The 17,229-nt window shown below is 41.7% G+C and overlaps 1 protein-coding gene and 1 long non-coding RNA gene across 2 annotated transcripts in view; both read right to left on the minus strand.

Annotated features, from left to right (window-relative positions):
* The window catches only part of LOC139029154 (uncharacterized), a 107,374-nt gene that overhangs the window by 54,191 nt on the left and 35,954 nt on the right, over positions 1–17,229 (minus strand). The gene's annotated exons all lie outside the window — the stretch shown is intronic.
* Positions 189–2,610, minus strand: LOC111977555 (transcription factor LBX1-like). Its single transcript, XM_024007032.1, has 2 exons — positions 1,968–2,610; positions 189–1,320 (listed from the first exon to the last, which is right to left on the minus strand). The coding sequence occupies exons 1-2, from the start codon at positions 2,281–2,283 to the stop codon at positions 836–838; spliced, it is 801 nt and encodes a 266-aa protein (XP_023862800.1). The 5' UTR covers positions 2,284–2,610; the 3' UTR covers positions 189–835.

Consider the following 17,229-nt stretch of genomic DNA (forward strand, 5'->3'; position numbering starts at 1 on the left):
TGATACTTAGCCTCGAGGTGCATGTTAATTTAATATTAGACCGAAATGTGAGCCAATATTTGGAAACAACTAAAATATGTAATTATAATATAGAATGCGGATTGCAATAAGAGCTGGAATTAAACTAACAATGGTCACAAAAGCATTTCATGCTATTTAGGCTTGTTCTTCAATAAAATGAATAGGAATAGTGAGAAACGAAATGTTTTATTTTGGAATACATTACACTTCATATGCCTATATTAGGTTTTAAATGGTGTTCTGGCATTAAAAGGCACTTACAGGTATACAAACCATTATAAATATATTAAAATGTGACTGATATTACAAGCAACCAGATGGAATATGATTTATCTTTGATTATTATTTTAGAAAATGTATTCCCATCGTTATCAAACGTTTGACATATGTAGGCCTAACGTATAGTTATAACACACACACACAGCCTAACATACAGTGTGTTTTGTGTATTTCAATATGAATGTCCCTATAATATTCAAACCATTACAGTCGTTTAAAATAAAACATGCATTAAAATAATTCATAGGTTGAGTTACTAGCTAGTGTCATTAGCCCGTAATGGTAAGACTGTGTGTGTGCGTGCGTGTGTGGACAGATCATTTGTGGATAGGTTATTAAGTGTACATATTGCTTTTCTTTCAACTATTCCACGTTGGTTAAATGAATGGATGAATACAACAGCTGCCTGCATCTGTCGTTGCAGACGACACAGTCCATGCGATGCTGAGTGTTCTTCATAAAAGCCTCGTGAGTACATGTGGTGCATTAAATGGCACTTTCGTCGTGGTCAAAGGGAGATACAAAGGTAAAATCCTCAGTCATCCACGTCGATCTCCTCATCGTCGGAGCAGCCCTTGCTGCTAGCATGGTCTGTATATGGCGATGAAGGCGAGGACAATAATAGTTTGTTAGATGTGTCATGCTCATGGTTCGATAGCGAGGGTGACTCGGATCTGTTAGGGCCCAGCGCGCCGTTAGCTGCGCATTTCTCCAGCTCGGCTAGTTTGGCCATTTTCTCGAAAGACACTGTGCCCACGGCTTTGGCCGACTCCACGTCCGCCTTCATCTCCTCCAGGTCGCGTTTGAGCTTGGCGCGCCGGTTTTGGAACCAGGTGATGACCTGTGCATTGGTGAGGCCGAGCTGCTGTGCTATCTGGTCACGGTCAGCTGGACTCAGGTACTTCTGGTACAGGAAGCGCTTCTCCAACTCGTAGATCTGGTGGTTGGTGAAGGCCGTGCGAGACTTCCGGCGCTTTTTGGGGTTATTCCGCGAACCGAATAGTGTCGTTCCGTCTCGGCCTGTGAAATGATATTTAGAGAATAAGAATATTAACCTATAGGCATTTAGTGAATCACCAGGCATAATGTCGCTCCAAGAAACCTTACAGAAATAACCGCTAGACTAATAACAGGCCTGTGTATGTATGTCTCATCTAAAACCACCACCAACAATAACAACAACAATATCGCCAATAGGCTAGGCTACGTATCGGCTAATTAATAACAGACGATAATAAGGTTATACAATAGGTCTAATGACAATAATCTTAAACTAAATATTGCATTAGTTATGAATATTATATGGATTAGTATTTTGCATACGCTTAATATTCGTGTTTACATGGTGGAACTATTCAGCTTTAATATATTTTTGTTCACATAAAAATAACCAATTCGATACACACATGTATTTTCAAATTCCTTCACAGTTGTAAGCGTTTTGGCATGGCTCGTTATGCAAAAACATGCATCGTGCTTCAATTAAATACTCAACTTCTGAAAAAAATGTGTGTGCACAGACCCACTGCAAGCACACACACATAGAGACCTAACCTGATCTATTTCGTTAGGTGCATTTGTAGACCTTAAGCTGAATCACCCTAGGCTACACAGTCTGTACCTAATAACTGCATAGGATAAACAAAGATGCGACTGTTCAGACGTACCCTCTGCCGCTTGAAGAACACTGACTTCGAGGCCTTTGAAGGTTTTGCTGGCGAGCTCCTCCAGAGCGCAGAGTGGGGAGATTTGGGTGAAAAGGGCACGGCTGCACAGACTGTGACCTGAAGAGGACAGCTTCTCGCTGCAGGAGAGCATGTGCGCCGTACCGCAGCTGGAGTAACTTCTCTTCACGGAGGGCTTGTTCAGGATGTCCTCTATACTGAACGGCGTCAGGGGCTTGCTGGAGTTGGCCGGCGGCGGGAGCTGGTTCAGCGCACTGCGTCTCCGGTCCTCCATAACCGTGGGCTCTTTGGAGGTCATAGTAGCTTATCAGGTGACACTTCGGAGAGTTGTTTATGCTCTGGTTATACTTCAAAATAATTATGACTAAATTAAAAGTTGTGGGAAATCCGATCACAGGTGCTTCTGCAACCGCATGTTGGTCGCTTTGCCGCAGGGTAGGGAGACTTTGAGCCCAGTTAAAGTCCCACTTCTCCTTTCCACGGTTCCGGGGTGACGCACGAGCCACAACATGAAACCATCCAGTGGACAGTGATGCCCAAAAAAACAGCCACAATTGGCCACGACTAACAATTTATCTCTTTCTCCCCCACTCGTTCTCCCGCTCACTTTCTCTCCCTCTGTCACTCTTTGGGTATATATGGTCCCGTGCAGGATTTAGCACGAGCTGAGCAGCGGTAATTAGAGGGCATGGCCGGGGGGAGGAGTCGAATTGGAATACTTAATGCTCCCAGACTTTCGTTTAAATCAGCAATTAAAATACATATTTTTTTTTTGTAGAATATTTATCGGTAGGATAGCTTATTTGGCTACCACATAATGGACGCATGAAAAAAATATTGGCCTACGTTCAATATGGTTCATATTGAATTCACTTTTGTAAAATGCAGGATAATTTGCTTGCAGTTATGATATGTAAGTTAACCTATCGAGAGAAAAAAAATAAGTTTTTACTTGTTACCTAATTTTCGATATAGGAAGTCGACATGTGCAATGGCTATGGCTGTGCGTAAACGTGTGCAGTAGCCTGCCTTTGCGTTCGTGCGTGCAAGTGAGTGTAGATATGCCCTGTGTTGTATAAAGGCTATTGTGCAAGCAGTAGATCAGGCTGATAATACTTCCGGGCAGAGAGACATCATCATCCCCTTTAGCCGTGCAATATCCTCTGCGCTATAACTCAGGCGCAAAGGGCTAGCCTCCATAGCGCGCAGGGGGAAATATTTCACCTCCTCACTGCCTTGCTTTCATGATGTACAAATATGGATCTGTCTCATAGGTAAAGTATTTGCAGTAGGTTCAGGTTCACCATAGAGTATGATTTCACATTTCTACTAGGCTTCATGAAATAATTGTAAGGCTAGCCTAATCTCCACTAAACACTTCTATGTTGACTACATGCCTATTAAGCAAGATTATTTAAGCTTGTATTTCTCTGTATTCCAGAGAGTTGTTAATAGTAACCTATCAGTTATACAGGGCTCTGCAGACCAGTGCAGGCCAGTGAAGAGTGTGCCCGGGGCGTTTGTTAAAGGCCTGTAATTATAGGCTGCTAGGTTATTGTAGTCCGTCATTGTAAATAACTGACTTGCCTAGTTAAATAAAGGTAAAACATATATTTTTTTTTTTGGGGGGGGGGTCTATGTGAAGAGGTTAAAAGTTATAGGTCTACTGATACTACTACTAATACTACCACTGTCTATTATAATACTACTACTATTATTAGCATTATTAATAATGATAATAATAATAGTAATAATAATAATATAGGCCTAGATTATTTGTTATATTATTATATAATTTGTCCTATTTGTGAATTCTGAAATATGGCCTTGCTAATAATAGGATTTCAATAGTCCTATTTGGCTCATTTGGTAGGGCATGGTGCTTGCAACGCCAGGGTTGTGGTGAGTTCGATTCCTGGGGCAACCCATACATAGCCTGCACGCATGATAAGTCGCTTTGGATAAAAGCGCCAGCTTTATGGTATGCATTAATTAGCATAATAATAACGCATTAAAACAATCGGTATAGCGTTAAAATCATGGTTAACACGGCAACATGTTCAAAAAAGGCAATAAAAACTTCACATTATTGTTGAAAGCATATTTGGAAAGAAAAGTTGAGCGCAGGGCCTATGTGGTGGATGGCATTGATGCATTGGCTGCATTCCAATATTACACTGCCTTCCATCGGAAATGCATGAATTAAAATATACATATTTGCCTACTGTAAGTATAGGCTAGACGTCATGTACCTCCACCTATCACAATTAACGCAGCGGGCCTTGTTTTTTTTTACTGTGATTAAATGCAGCAGCCAAGACAGTAGACTATAGCCTATTAACCATGCATGATAAAACCAAGCAGTGAAATTTGTATTCGTGCGATGTACTGTATATTTCACTTTGTATGAGTGAATTGTCCAATAGTACAATAGTATGGTCAGAAAGGATTAAATATTTTCAGCCACCAACAGTCAGTTGTTTCATGTCCAATCCTTGACGCCCTCGGGCAATTTACTGGACTCAAGCGCGTGACATTTCAGAGGCTGATTGCTTTCTCGCACAGATTTCTGTCCATCAAATATTTTTTCTGCACGTGAGAATAGTGCTGAAGCTTGTAGGCCCTATCACACTTTAAGATTTAGAATGTAGGCCATGGTAAAGATTGATTGACAAGGGTGTCTGCAATCAAAGTTTACAATGAATAGTTGAGAATAATGACTTTATTACCCAAGTCACTTTATTTGCTGGGTTTGGAAGTGTTTTGTGTCTGTTTTATTTTGTAGTTTACCCACGCGTGAGATTTGATTACACGGGCCATGTTGGATCTTTTCAGGGTTCCCCTCTCACCCGCGCGCGTGCCCTTTCCATACTCCATCATTGCGCCCACATCCGCGCGGATGAATGTGATGTCTTCATTAGATACCCTCTCGGAAATGTAGAAACACTCACATTTTCACGTAGGTCTTGATTTTGTAATCAGGAGACATTTCTACTCAGGCCTTTAGTCTTTGATTGGCTTTTTTCTCAAACTCACTCAGAGAAGAAAATTTAGGGAGAAGAGAATTTAGGGATCTACAGGCCTACCATGGCCAAACATAGGCCTGAATAATCCAATTAAATAAATACATCATTGACTATTAAGAAAATACTCGTTGTTCATACGAAATTATGAGCATTGTCATTTGATCAAATCAAATCAAATCCAGTTATATTTGTCACATGCGCCAAATACAACGTGTGTAGATTTGTATGTGACATGCTTGCTTATGAGCCTTTCCCAACGATGCAAAGTAAAATAATAATAATAATAATACAACATTTAAATATTAACACAAGAGGAATAAAATACACAAGAATGTAGCTATATACAGGGAGTACCAGTACCAGTTCAAGGTGCAGGGGTACGAGGTATTTGAGGTAGATATTTAGTCTACATGAAGGCAGGGTAAAGTGACTGGCATCAGGATAGATAATAATAAGAGTAAGCATAAAGAACAGAGTAGCAGAAGCATATGAGTGTGAAAGTGTGTATGTGTACTGTATGTGTATGTGTATGTGTACTGTATGTGTATGTGTGAGAGTGTCGGCGTAGTGTGTGTGAGTGAGTGTGTGTGTATATAGAGTCAGTTAGTGCAAGATACGGTCAATGCAGATAATTATGGCTATTTAGCGGTCTTACGGGCTGGGGTAGAAACGGATGCTCTGGTACGGTTTGCCGGACAGTAGCAGAGTGAACAGCCCGTTTTTACAGTCGGACATTAGGTGCATTTGAGTAGTGAAACTTGATTTTAAAAAACAACAACGTTATTTAACCTAATTGTAACATTCTGTCATAAAAAGCTAATGTTCAACGTAATAAAAACACGTTTTTTATTAAAAACATTACTCTGCATCATTGGGAAAGGTTATATTTATAAAAGGGCTATTGTAAGTGCCTATTAAAATAAAAATGTTTAGTATTTTTTTCATCAGTTCACTGTTGATACAGTTTGCATATCGGAGCAGTCAAGTTTTCAAGATATTGGACTTTCAAGAAGCAAATTGTCACTGACGATGTGGCAAGTGACACTTTTCTATAAAATACAGAGTACATGCAGGACCACAGCTACGTATGAGCTACAAATACATTTGAAAAAATTATTAGAATTTGAAAAAAATATATACAGTACAAGTCAAAAGTTTGAACACACCTACTCATTCAAGGGTTTTTCTTTTCGTTTACTATTTTCTACATTGTAGAATAATAGTGAAGACATCAGAACTATGAAAAGCACATATGGAATCATGTAGAAACCAAAAAAGTGTTAAACAAATCAAAATATATTTTATATTTGAGAGTACCCACCCTTTGTCTTGATGACAGCTTTGCACACTCTTGGCATTCTCTCAACCAGCTTCATTAGGTAGTCACCTGGAATGCATTTCAATTAACAGGTGTGCCTTGTTAAAAGTTAATTTGTGGAATTTATTTCCTCCTTAATGTGTTTGAGCCAACCAGTTGTGTTTTGACAAGATAGGGGTGGTATACAGAAGATAGCCCAATTTGGTAAAAGACCAAGTCCATATCACGGCAAGAAAAGCGCAAATAAGCAAAGAGAAACGATAGTCCATCATTACTTTAAGACATGAAAGTCAGTCAATCTGGAAAATTTCAAGAACTTTGAAAGTTTCTTCAAGTGCAGTTGCAAAAACCATCAAGCGCTATGATGAAACAGGCTCTCATGAGGACCACCACAGGAAAGGAAGACCCAGAGTTACCTCTGCTGCAGAGGATAAGTTCATTAGAGTTAACTGCACCTCAGATTGTCGGCCAAAGAAATGCTTCACGAAGTTCAAGTAACAGACACATCTCAACATCAACTGTTCAGAGGAGACTACGTGAATCAGGCCTTCATGGTCAAATCGCTGCAAAGATACCACTACTAAAGTTCACCAATAAGAAGAAGAGACTTGCTTGGGCCACGAAACACGAGCAATGGACATTAGACCGGTGGAAATCTGTCCTTTGGTCTGATGAGTCCAAATTTGAGATTTTAGCTTCCAACTGCCGTATCTTTGTGAGACGCAGAGTAAGTGAACGGATGATCTCTGCATGTGTGGTTGCCACCGTCAAGCATGGAGGAGGTGTGATGGTGTGGGGGTGCTTTGCTGTTGAGACTGTCAGTGATTTATTTAGAATTCAAGGCACACTTAACCAGCATGGCTACCACAGCATTCGCAAGCGATACGCCATCCCATCCCTGATTTGCGCTAAGTGGCACTATCATTTGTTTTTCAACAGTACAATGAACCAAAAGACAACTCTTGGCTGTGTAAGGATATTTGACCAAGGAGAGTGATGATGTGCTGCATCAGATGACATGGCCTCCACAATCACCCAACCTCAACTCAATTCAAATGGTTTGGGATGAGTTGGACCGCAGAGTGAAGGAAAAGCAGCTAACAAGTGCTCAACATATGTGGGAAGTCTTTTTTTTATTTATTTTTTTATTTAACCTTTATTTAACCAGGTAGGCAAATTGAGAACACGTTCTCATTTACAATTGCGACCTGGCCAAGATAAAGCAAAGCAGTTCGACACATACAACAACACATAGTTACACATGGAGTAAAACAAACATATAGTCAATAATACAGTGAAAAAAAAAATTAAAAAAATAAGTCTATATACAATGTGAGCAAGTGAGGTGAGATAAGGGAGGTGAAGGCAAACAAATATATGTATAAATAAATAAAAATATAAAAGGCCATGGAGGCGAAGTGAGTACAACACAGCAAGTAAAATAAAAACGAAAAAAAAACAATGGAATGGTTGGTTTGCAGTGGAAGAAAGTGCAAAGTAGAGACAGAAATAATGGGGTGCAAAGGAGCAAAATAAATTAATAAATAAATACAGTAGGTAAAGAGGTAGTTGTTTGGGCTAAATTGTAGATGGGTTATGTACAGGTGCAGTAATCTATGAGCTGCTCTGACAGCTGGTGCTTAAAGCTAGTGAGGGAGATAGGTGTTTCCAGTTTCAGAGATTTTTGTAGTTCGTTCCAGTCATTGGCAGCAGAGAACTGGAAGGAGAGGCGTCCAAAGAAAGTAAATATAGGTCTTTGGGTGACTAGAGAGATATACCTGCTGGAGCGCGTGCTACAGGTAGGTGCTGCTATGGTGACCAGCGAGCTGAGATAAGGGGGGACTTTACCTAGCAGGGTCTTGTAGATGACCTGGAACCAGTGGGTTTGGCGACGAGTATGAAGCGAGGGCCAGCCAACGAGAGTGTACAGGTCGCAGTGGTGGGTAGTATATGGGGCTTTGGTGACAAAACGGATGGCACTGTGATAGACTGCATCCAATTTATTGAGTAGGTGTTTTGGAGGCTATTTTGTAAATGACATCACCGAAGTCGAGGATTGGTAGGATGGTCAGTTTTTACAAGGGTATGTTTGGCAGCATGAGTAAAGGATGCTTTGTTGCGGAATAGGAAGCCAATTCTAGATTTGACTTTGGATTGGAGATGTTTGATTGTGAGTCTGGAAGGAGATTTACAGTCTAACCAGACACTAGGTATTTGTAGGTGTCCACATATTCTAAGTCAGAGCCGTCCAAAGTAGTGATGTTGGACAGGCGGGCAGGAGCAGGCAGCGATCGGTTGAAGAGCATGCATTTGGTTTTACTTGTATTTAAGAGCAGTTGGAGGCCACGGAAGGAGAGTTGTATGGCATTGAAGCTCGCCTGGAGGGTTGTTAACACAGTGTCAAAAGAAGGGCCAGAAGTTACAGAATAGTGTCGTCTGCGTAGAGGTGGATCAGAGAATCACCAGCAGCAAGAGCGACATCATGATGTAAACAGAGAAGAGAGTCGGTCCAAGAATTGAACCCTGTGGCACCCCCATAGAGATGCCAGAGGCCCGGACAACAGACCCTCCGATTTGACACACTGAACTCGATCAGAGAAGTAGTTGGTGAACCAGGCGAGGCAATCTATAGAGAAACCAAGGCTGTCGAGTCTGCCAATGAGGATGTGGTGATTGACAGAGTCAAAGGCCTTGGCCAGGTCAATGAATACGGCTGCACAGTATTGTTTCCTATCGATGGCGGTTACGATATCGTTTTAGACCTTGAGCGTGGCTGAGGTGCACCCATGACCAGCTCTGAAACCAGATTGCATTTCGGAAAGGTGTGGTGGGATTCGAAATGGTCGGTAATCTGTTTGTTGACTTGGCTTTCGAAGACCTTAGAAAGGCAGGTAGGATAGTATAGGTCTGTAGCAGTTAGGGTCAAGGGTGTCCCCCCTTTGAAGAGGGGATATACCGCAGCTGCTTTCCAATCTTTGGGGATCTCAGACGACACGAAAGAGAGGTTGAAGAGCTAGTAATAGGGTGGCAACAATTTCAGCAGATAGTTTTAAAAGAAAGGGTCCAGATTATCTAGCCCGGCTGATTTGAAGGTCCAGATTTAGCAGCTCATTTGAAACTCAGCTGACTATGAGAAAAGAGAAATGAGGGGGAAGGGGCTTGGCGAGTAGCAGAGGGGAGGCAGTGCTGTTGTCCGGGGTAGGGTAGCCAGGTGGAAAGCATGGCCAGCCGTAGAAAAATGCTTATTGAAATTCTCAATTATAGTGGATTTGTCGGTTGGTGACAGTGTTTCCTATCTTCAGAGCGGTTGGAAGCTGGGAGGAGGTGTTCTTATTCTCCATGGACTTTACGGTGTCCCAGAACTTTTTGAATTTGTGTTGCAGGAAGCAAATTTCTGCTTGAAAAAGCTAGCCTTGGCTGTTCTAACTGCCTGTGTATATTGGTTTCTGGCTTCCCTGAAAGTTGCAATATCACGGGGCTGTTCGATGCTAATGCAGAACGCCATAGGATGTTTTTCTGTTGGTTAAGGGCAGTCAGTCAGGGAGAACCAAGGGCTATATCTGTTCCTGGTTCTAAATTTCTTGAATGGGGCATGCTTATTCAAGATGGTGAGGAAGGCATTTAAAAAAATGACCAGGCATCCTCTACTGACGGGATGAGATCAATATCCTTCCAGGATACCCCGGCCAGGTCGATTAGAAAGGCCTGCTCGCTGAAGTGTTTCAGGGAGCGTTTGACAGTGATGAGTGGAGGTCGTTGACCGCTGCCCATTACGGATGCAGGCAATGAGGCAGTGATCGCTGAGATCTTGGTTGAAAACAGCAGAGGTGTATTTGGAGGGGGAAGTTTGTTAGGATGATATCTATAGAGGTACCCGTGTTTACGGAAATTGGGGTGGTACCTGGTAGGTTCATTTATAATTTGTGTGAGATTGAGGGCATCAAGCTTAGATTGTAGGGTGGCTGGGGTGTTGAGCATGTTCAAATTTAGGTCGCCTAGCAGCACGAGCTCTGAAGATAATGGGGGCAATCAGTTCACATATAGTGTCCAGAGCACAGCTGGGGGCAGGAGGTGGTCTATAGCAGGCGGCAACGGTGAGAGACTTGTTTTTAGAGAGGTGGATTTTTAAAAGTAGAAGTTCAAATTGTTTGGGAACAGACCTGGATAGTATAACGAACTCTGCAGCAGTCTTTGCAGTAGATTGCAACACCGCCCCCTTTGGCCGTTCTATCTTGTCTGAAAATCTTGTAATTGGGATGAAAATGTCTGAATTTTTGGTGGTCTTCTAAGCCAGGATTCAGACACGGCTAAAACATCCGGGTTGGCAGAGTGTGCTAAAGCAGTAACAAAACAAACTTAGGAGGAGGCTTCTAATGTTAACATGCATGAAGCCAAGGCTATTACGGTTACAGAAGTCATCAAAAGAGAGCCCTGGGAATAGGAGTGGAGCCAGGTACTGCAGGGCCTGGATTCACCTCTACATCACCAGAGGAACAGAGGAGGAGTAGGATAAGGGTACGGCTAAAAGCTATGAGAATTGGTCGCCTAGAGCTACTAGAGCAGAGAGTAAAAGGAGGTTTCTGGGGCGATAAAATAGTTTAAAGGAATAATGTACAGACAAAGGTATGGTAGGATGTGAATACAGTGGAGGTAAACCTAGGTATTGATGTTGATTGAGAGAGATATTGTCTCTAGAAACATCATTGAAACCAGGTGATGTCATCGCATATGTGGGTGGTGGAACTGAGAGGTTGGATATGGTATAGAGAGCAGGGCTAGAATCTCTACAGTGAAATAAGCCAATAAAACACTAACCAGAACAGCAATGGACAAGGCATATTTACATTAAGGAGAGGCATGCTATCGAGTGATCAATAAGGGTCCAGTGAGTAGAGGTGGTTGGGGTCGTGGCGATCCAGACAGCTGGCCGGGTATATGGCTATCGGTAGCAGCATAGGATGGAGGTCTGTTTGTAGATACCTCGTGCGTTTCCGTCGGTAGGTTTGGTGGTTCCGTGTAGTGGGGTTCCGTGTGGTAGAGGGGATCAATCCAAATTGGCAAAATAGATATAGTGACCCAAGGAAAAAATAAAATAAATAAATAATAATAATAATAATAGTTGTCCAAATTACTTGTTCAAATAGCAGCCGATAAGACAGCTAACGATTAGCGGGCCTCAGATGAGCGTTCAGGTAACGTCGGGACGGAGGTGCCAGTTGGATAAATCCTCGGGCAGATAACGTCGGCAGTCAGTCGCGGCAGTCAGTCGTGAAGGCCCGGTGGGGTTCCGTATCTGCAGCAGCAACAAAAGAAACGGTCCGGATGGTGATGAACTCCTCAGCTGGCTAGCTCCAGAATGATTAGAGTTTGCTCCGGGGTCGACGTAAGCCAATAGTCACACGGTTGCAGCTAGCTAGCTGCGCGAAATCAAGGTACAAGTGTCCAGAGCCTGCGGCTGGAATCCGGGGAAACTGAGAGAAAAAGAGTCCGGAATGCTCCGGTCCGAGTCGCGTTGCACAAAAAAGTGCCGGTAGATTATCGAGCTAAAGGAATAGCTGATGACCACTAAACGTGGGCAGCTGAAACACCAACGCTAGCCAGCAAACCGGCTAATTTCGGGGCAGCTACAGATTAGCTTCTGGCTAGCTATCGGAGTAGCTTCTGGTTAGCTTTCAGGCTAGCTTCTGAATTAGCCCCTGGCTAGCTTCCACGATGGATTTTCAGATTGAGGTAAATAATACTTTTTGTAATTGGTGAAGCGGGTTGCAGGAAAGCTTTTGCAGGAAAGCTTTTGTAGTTGAGTTCTTGGATAATAAAATAGATAAAAGATATGCGAAGAAAGGTGTTAAATATATATATATACAGGACACGAACAATACGGAACAGAAAAAGACGTCTGAACTGCTAAGCCACCTTGGACGATATTTTCAAGACTGTTGGAAAAGCATTCCTCATGAAGCTGGTTGAGAAAATCGAGAGTGTGCAAAGCTGTCATAAGCAAATGGTGGCTACTTCAAAGAATCTAAAATATATTGTGATTGGTTTAACACTTTTTATTTCTACATGATTCCATATGTGTTGTTATCATGTTTGATGTCTTCACTATTATTCTACAATGTAGAAAAAAGTACAAATAAGAAAAACCCTTGAATTAATAGGTGTGTCCAAACTTTTTGACTGGCACTGTATATAGGCCTATATAATACTGTATAATATATTGTCTGTATGAAAACATGTAGGACATGTAGGACATTTTTAAGGACATTTCTATATATACACTACTGTTCAAAAGTTTGGAATCACTTGAAATGTCCTTATTTTCCATGAAAAAATAGATGAAATGAGTTGCAAAATGAATAGGAAATATCATCAAGACGTTGACAAGGTTATAAATTATGATTTTTAATTGAAATAATAATTGTGTCCTTCAAACTTTGCTTTCGTCAAAGAATCCTCCATTTTCAGTAATTACAGCCTTGCAGACCTTTTGCATAATATCTAGTTGTCAATTTGTTGAGGTAATCTGAAGAGATTTCACCCCATGCTTCCTGAAGCACCTCCCACAAATTGGATTGGCTTGATGGGCACTTCTTACGTACCATACGGCCAAGCTGCTCCCACAACAGCTCAATAGGGTTGAGATCCGGTGACTGTGCTGGCCACTCCATTATAGACAGAATACCAGCTGACTGCTTCTTCCCTAAATAGTTCTTGCATAGTTTGGAGCTGCGCTTTGGGTCATTGTCCTGTTGTAGGAGGAAATTGGCTCCAATTAAACGCTGTCCACAGGGTATGGCATGGCGTTGCAAAATGGAGTGATAGACTTCCTTCTTCAAGATCCATTTTACCCTGTACAAATCTCCCACTTTACGACCACCAATGCACCCTCAGACCATCACATTGCCTCCACCATGCTTGACAGATTGTGTCAAGCACTCCTCCAGCATCTTTTCATTTTTTCTGCGTCTCACAAATGTTCTTCTTTGTGATCCGAACACATTTTAAACGTAGATTCGTCTGTCAATAACACTTTTTTCCAATCTTCCTCTGTCCAGTGTCTGTGTTCTTTTGCCCATCTTAATCTTTTATTTTTATTGGCCAGTCTGAGATATGGCTTTTTCTTTGCAACTCTGCCTAGAAGGCCAGCATCCTGGAGTCACCTCTTCACTGTTGACGTTGAGAGTGGTGTTTTGAGGGTATTATTTAATGAAGCTGCCAGTTGAGAACTTGTGAGGCGTCTGTTTCTCAAACTAGACAATCTAATGTACTTTTCCTCTTGCTCAGTTGTGCACCGGGGTCTCCCACTCCTCTTTCTATTCTGGTTAGGGCCAGTTTGCACTGTTCTTTGAAGGGAGTAGAACACAGTGTTGTACAAGATCTTCATTTCAATATACTGACAAGTATCAGAAGAAAGTTCTTTGTTTTGGGCCATTTTGCGCCAGTAACCAAACCCACAAATGCTGATGCTCCAGATACTCAACTAGTCTAAAGAAGGGGAGTTTTATTGCCTCTTTAATCAGAACAACAGTTTTAGCTGTGCTAACATAATTGAAAAAGGGTTTTCTAATGATCAATTAGCCTTTTAAAATGATAAACTTGGATTAGCTAACACAACTTGCCATTGGAACACAGGAGTGATGGTTGCTGATAATGGGCCTCTGTACGCATATTTAGATATTCCATAAAAAAATTGCAGTTTCCAGCTACAATAATCATTTACAACATTAACAATGTGTACACTGTATTTCTGATCAATTTGATGTTATTTTTATGGATTTTTTGTGTGCTTTTCTTTCTAAAACAAGGACATTTCTAAGTGACCCCAAACTTTTGAACGGTAGTGTATATTTTTGCAACTCAGTTGGGGTCTCAAGTTCCAGTTGAGAGTTAGACTAGTAGAATACACAGGGTGCAATTTCAAAAATTGGTGTTGCATCAGCAGTTTTCATTTTGTTACTGTATGTGTTACTCACTGACAGTCACTCAATTATCCCATGTCATTAAAACATTTTTAGATTGCTAAATTATTCAAGCCAACTATCTAAATGTGTACTAATCATGGCCGAAATACAGGCCCATGGGCCCTGACCTGAAGGGAGCCTGTCATGCCAAATAGTGTCCCACTATTTTTTTTGACGGTGACAACCTGCTGACTACCTGCTTCTTCAGAGGACTGAAAAGACTGGAAAGAGAACACTATTTGTTTACCATATATTTGTCTTTATATAAGAACATATTGTTAAATAGGAATAAATCATTTAAGCTGTTTTTAGATTGACGTTGATCGCTCCTGTACTTATCAGCCTGCCTTGTCAGCTAGCCAGCTACAGTAGCTGGCTGCCAGACAGTTTTATTTAGCTAACGTTAGCTAGCTACTGTAACTGTTATTGTAGCTTTCTTTTTGTATATAGCTTGCACCTCAATGGCATCGCTCGAGGAGAATTTATTTGATCTGTCCAACCAGGCGAAGTACTATGAAGGCACCACTGATCTCGACAAGAGGCGCAACATTGAGAAGAATTTACGATTCAGGGTAACGTTAAGCAGTTAACTTCTATTAGATAGCTGGACGGATTTAGCTACGTACGACCATTTTTCAACAACCATTTTCCATCTAGCTAACGTTAGTTGGTCATCTACATGTTGCTAGCTATACATATAGTTTAGTGGAGGCTGCTGAAGGGAGGATGGCTCATAATAATGTCTGGAATGGAGTAAATGGAATGCTATCGAACACGTGGTTTCCATGTGCTTGATACCATTCCAATGACTCCATTCCAGCCATTATTATGAGCCGTCCTCCCCTCAGCAGCCTCCACTGATATAGTTATATGTCTGTCATATAGAGGTATCTAGCTATACATTAATCCTGATCAATCAAATGGATAGGTGTAAGCAATTATGGTAATTCCAAATGCCCTTAACTAGGTGTCTTCGCTAGACAGACTAAGAGAGGGAGGGGGGGAGAGAGGAAGAAAGTGAGAAAGAAAGAATGAAAGTGAGAGAGGGAGAGAGAGGTGGGAAGTGAGTGGAAGACAGACAGGGAGAGAAATACAGCAGTGCAAATGTACTTAGACTTCAGTATTTCAGCAACTCTTCTCTTCCAACTTGTTAGGCAATCATATGTACATACAGTCGAAGGATGGTCAGCCACACAGGAGGTTGATTTTTACTAAGGAGGAGAAGGAGGCCGTGCTGACTGAGATGCATGCTGGCCATTTCGGAGTGAAGCACATGATTGCCAAAATCAACCTATGCTTCTTCTGATGGGGAATTGTCAAGGAGGTGGACAGCTGGGCAAGTGAAATAACCTTTTGGTTGTCAATCACATTCTATTATATCTGAAATTATTATGATTTCAATGAATTTCATATCAGAGAGCACACAATGTTTCAATTTGTCACTGTGCTTAAAGGTCAGTACCGGTCTAGCCTGACAGAAGTTTGAGAGGGTGAAGACTGTGGCGCCGGAGTTGAAGCCCGTCAAAGTTGTTTCACCCTGGCGTATGATCGGTAAGCGTACCAATTCAAATTTTTTCTTGATAAGTTGTTTTGTAATAGTTTCGTTATTTGACCACAGCAGAGTTCAGTATTATAGAATGTGTGTATGTGCCTCAGTATCCTTACAAATATGAAAATCTGCATAATGTATGACACAGATACGGGTAAGAATAAAGTAGTCTTCTCTCTAACACTTTAAATGTTTGGGGTGGACCTCATCGGACCCTTCACGAAATCCAGGAAATGGCAACAGCTGGTGTCTGATGGCGACCAATCACTTTACCAAGAAGGTGGAGGCAATACCCATTAAGGTCAGTAAATGAGGAGTACATGCTTAACTCTAAATCCCCTTCTGTAACCCATTAAAAAGGGTGCTTGGAACCAAAAATGGATTGTAGTTTTCTGTGATACCCATCAAGGACAAGACTGGCGAGGCTACCTCCAAGGGGATGATGGACATCTTCAACCCAAGGTTCACCCATGATTGACTTAGTGTTGTTGTTTATCTATTGCTATTTTTTGTATAACGCACCTTCAGATCACTGAAATGATGTGGTGGAAGTTGTCGAACCAGAACGCCTTCGAGAACCACCTCCAGGCACGGACTGAGGGTGTGGAGGTTTTTGACCAGGTAAATATTATTGTCCACTGTTAATTTAATTTCTGGCCCTCCAAGAGATATGTAAGAAATATATTTGTAATATAATTGCATTTATTCCTGTTATCAATGTGTATGGTGAGACTGAACATGGCCCATCGACTGTCCGAGCTCCCAATGAGGTATTCCATCCACCAGAGCCAGTTGAGTTTGTATCAGTCTGATTCTCTATGCTCTGAGTCAGAGGGGGACCAGCTTGAGGTAGGCTATACCTTCCAAAAGTGTTGAAAAGTACATATCTCCCATTTATAACACTGCACTAGTCCATCAAAATTTCTCACAGTAAAGTGTAACCTGTGTGTTTACGTCTCTGTCTCCTACCCTGTTCCCTTTAACTCTGCTCCTGTTCTCCAGGACCTAGGGGGTTCTGCCTAACACCCAGACATGGATCCACCTGATGTCCTACATTACCAACCACCCTCCAACTTTTCATTTCATCATCTACAGCTACTGTAGATGTCATGTTGTCATTATCTGCTAAGAACGTTTTCATTCTCTATCACACTGGGCACATAATATGTGAGATACACAGATTAACTAGCACTGCAAATACTCAGAACAAAGAGAGTAACAGTGCCTGGACTTTGCCTCATCAAGTCCCCCTTCCGAGACTGGCTGCCTGTTGAGAACAAGTGACAGGCAGAACCTCCCACCCACACAGCAACCACCTCCTCAAAATTACACACCAGAATTCAGTATTTTAGTGTACAATTTTTTTGGGTGAAAATAAGTTAATGATACA

The sequence above is a fragment of the Salvelinus sp. IW2-2015 genome, linkage group LG18 (assembly GCF_002910315.2).
Source record: "Salvelinus sp. IW2-2015 linkage group LG18, ASM291031v2, whole genome shotgun sequence".
Lineage (NCBI taxonomy): Eukaryota > Metazoa > Chordata > Actinopteri > Salmoniformes > Salmonidae > Salvelinus > Salvelinus sp. IW2-2015.

Coding starts and splice junctions, on each gene's coding strand:
- LOC111977555 (XM_024007032.1), bottom strand. CDS start 2,283: ATGACCTCCAAAGAGCCCACGGTTATGGAGGACCGGAGACGCAGTGCG. Junction 1,321..1,967: donor TGTTCTTCAAGCGGCAGAGG/GTACGTCTGAAC, acceptor ATCATTTCACAG/GCCGAGACGGAACGACACTA.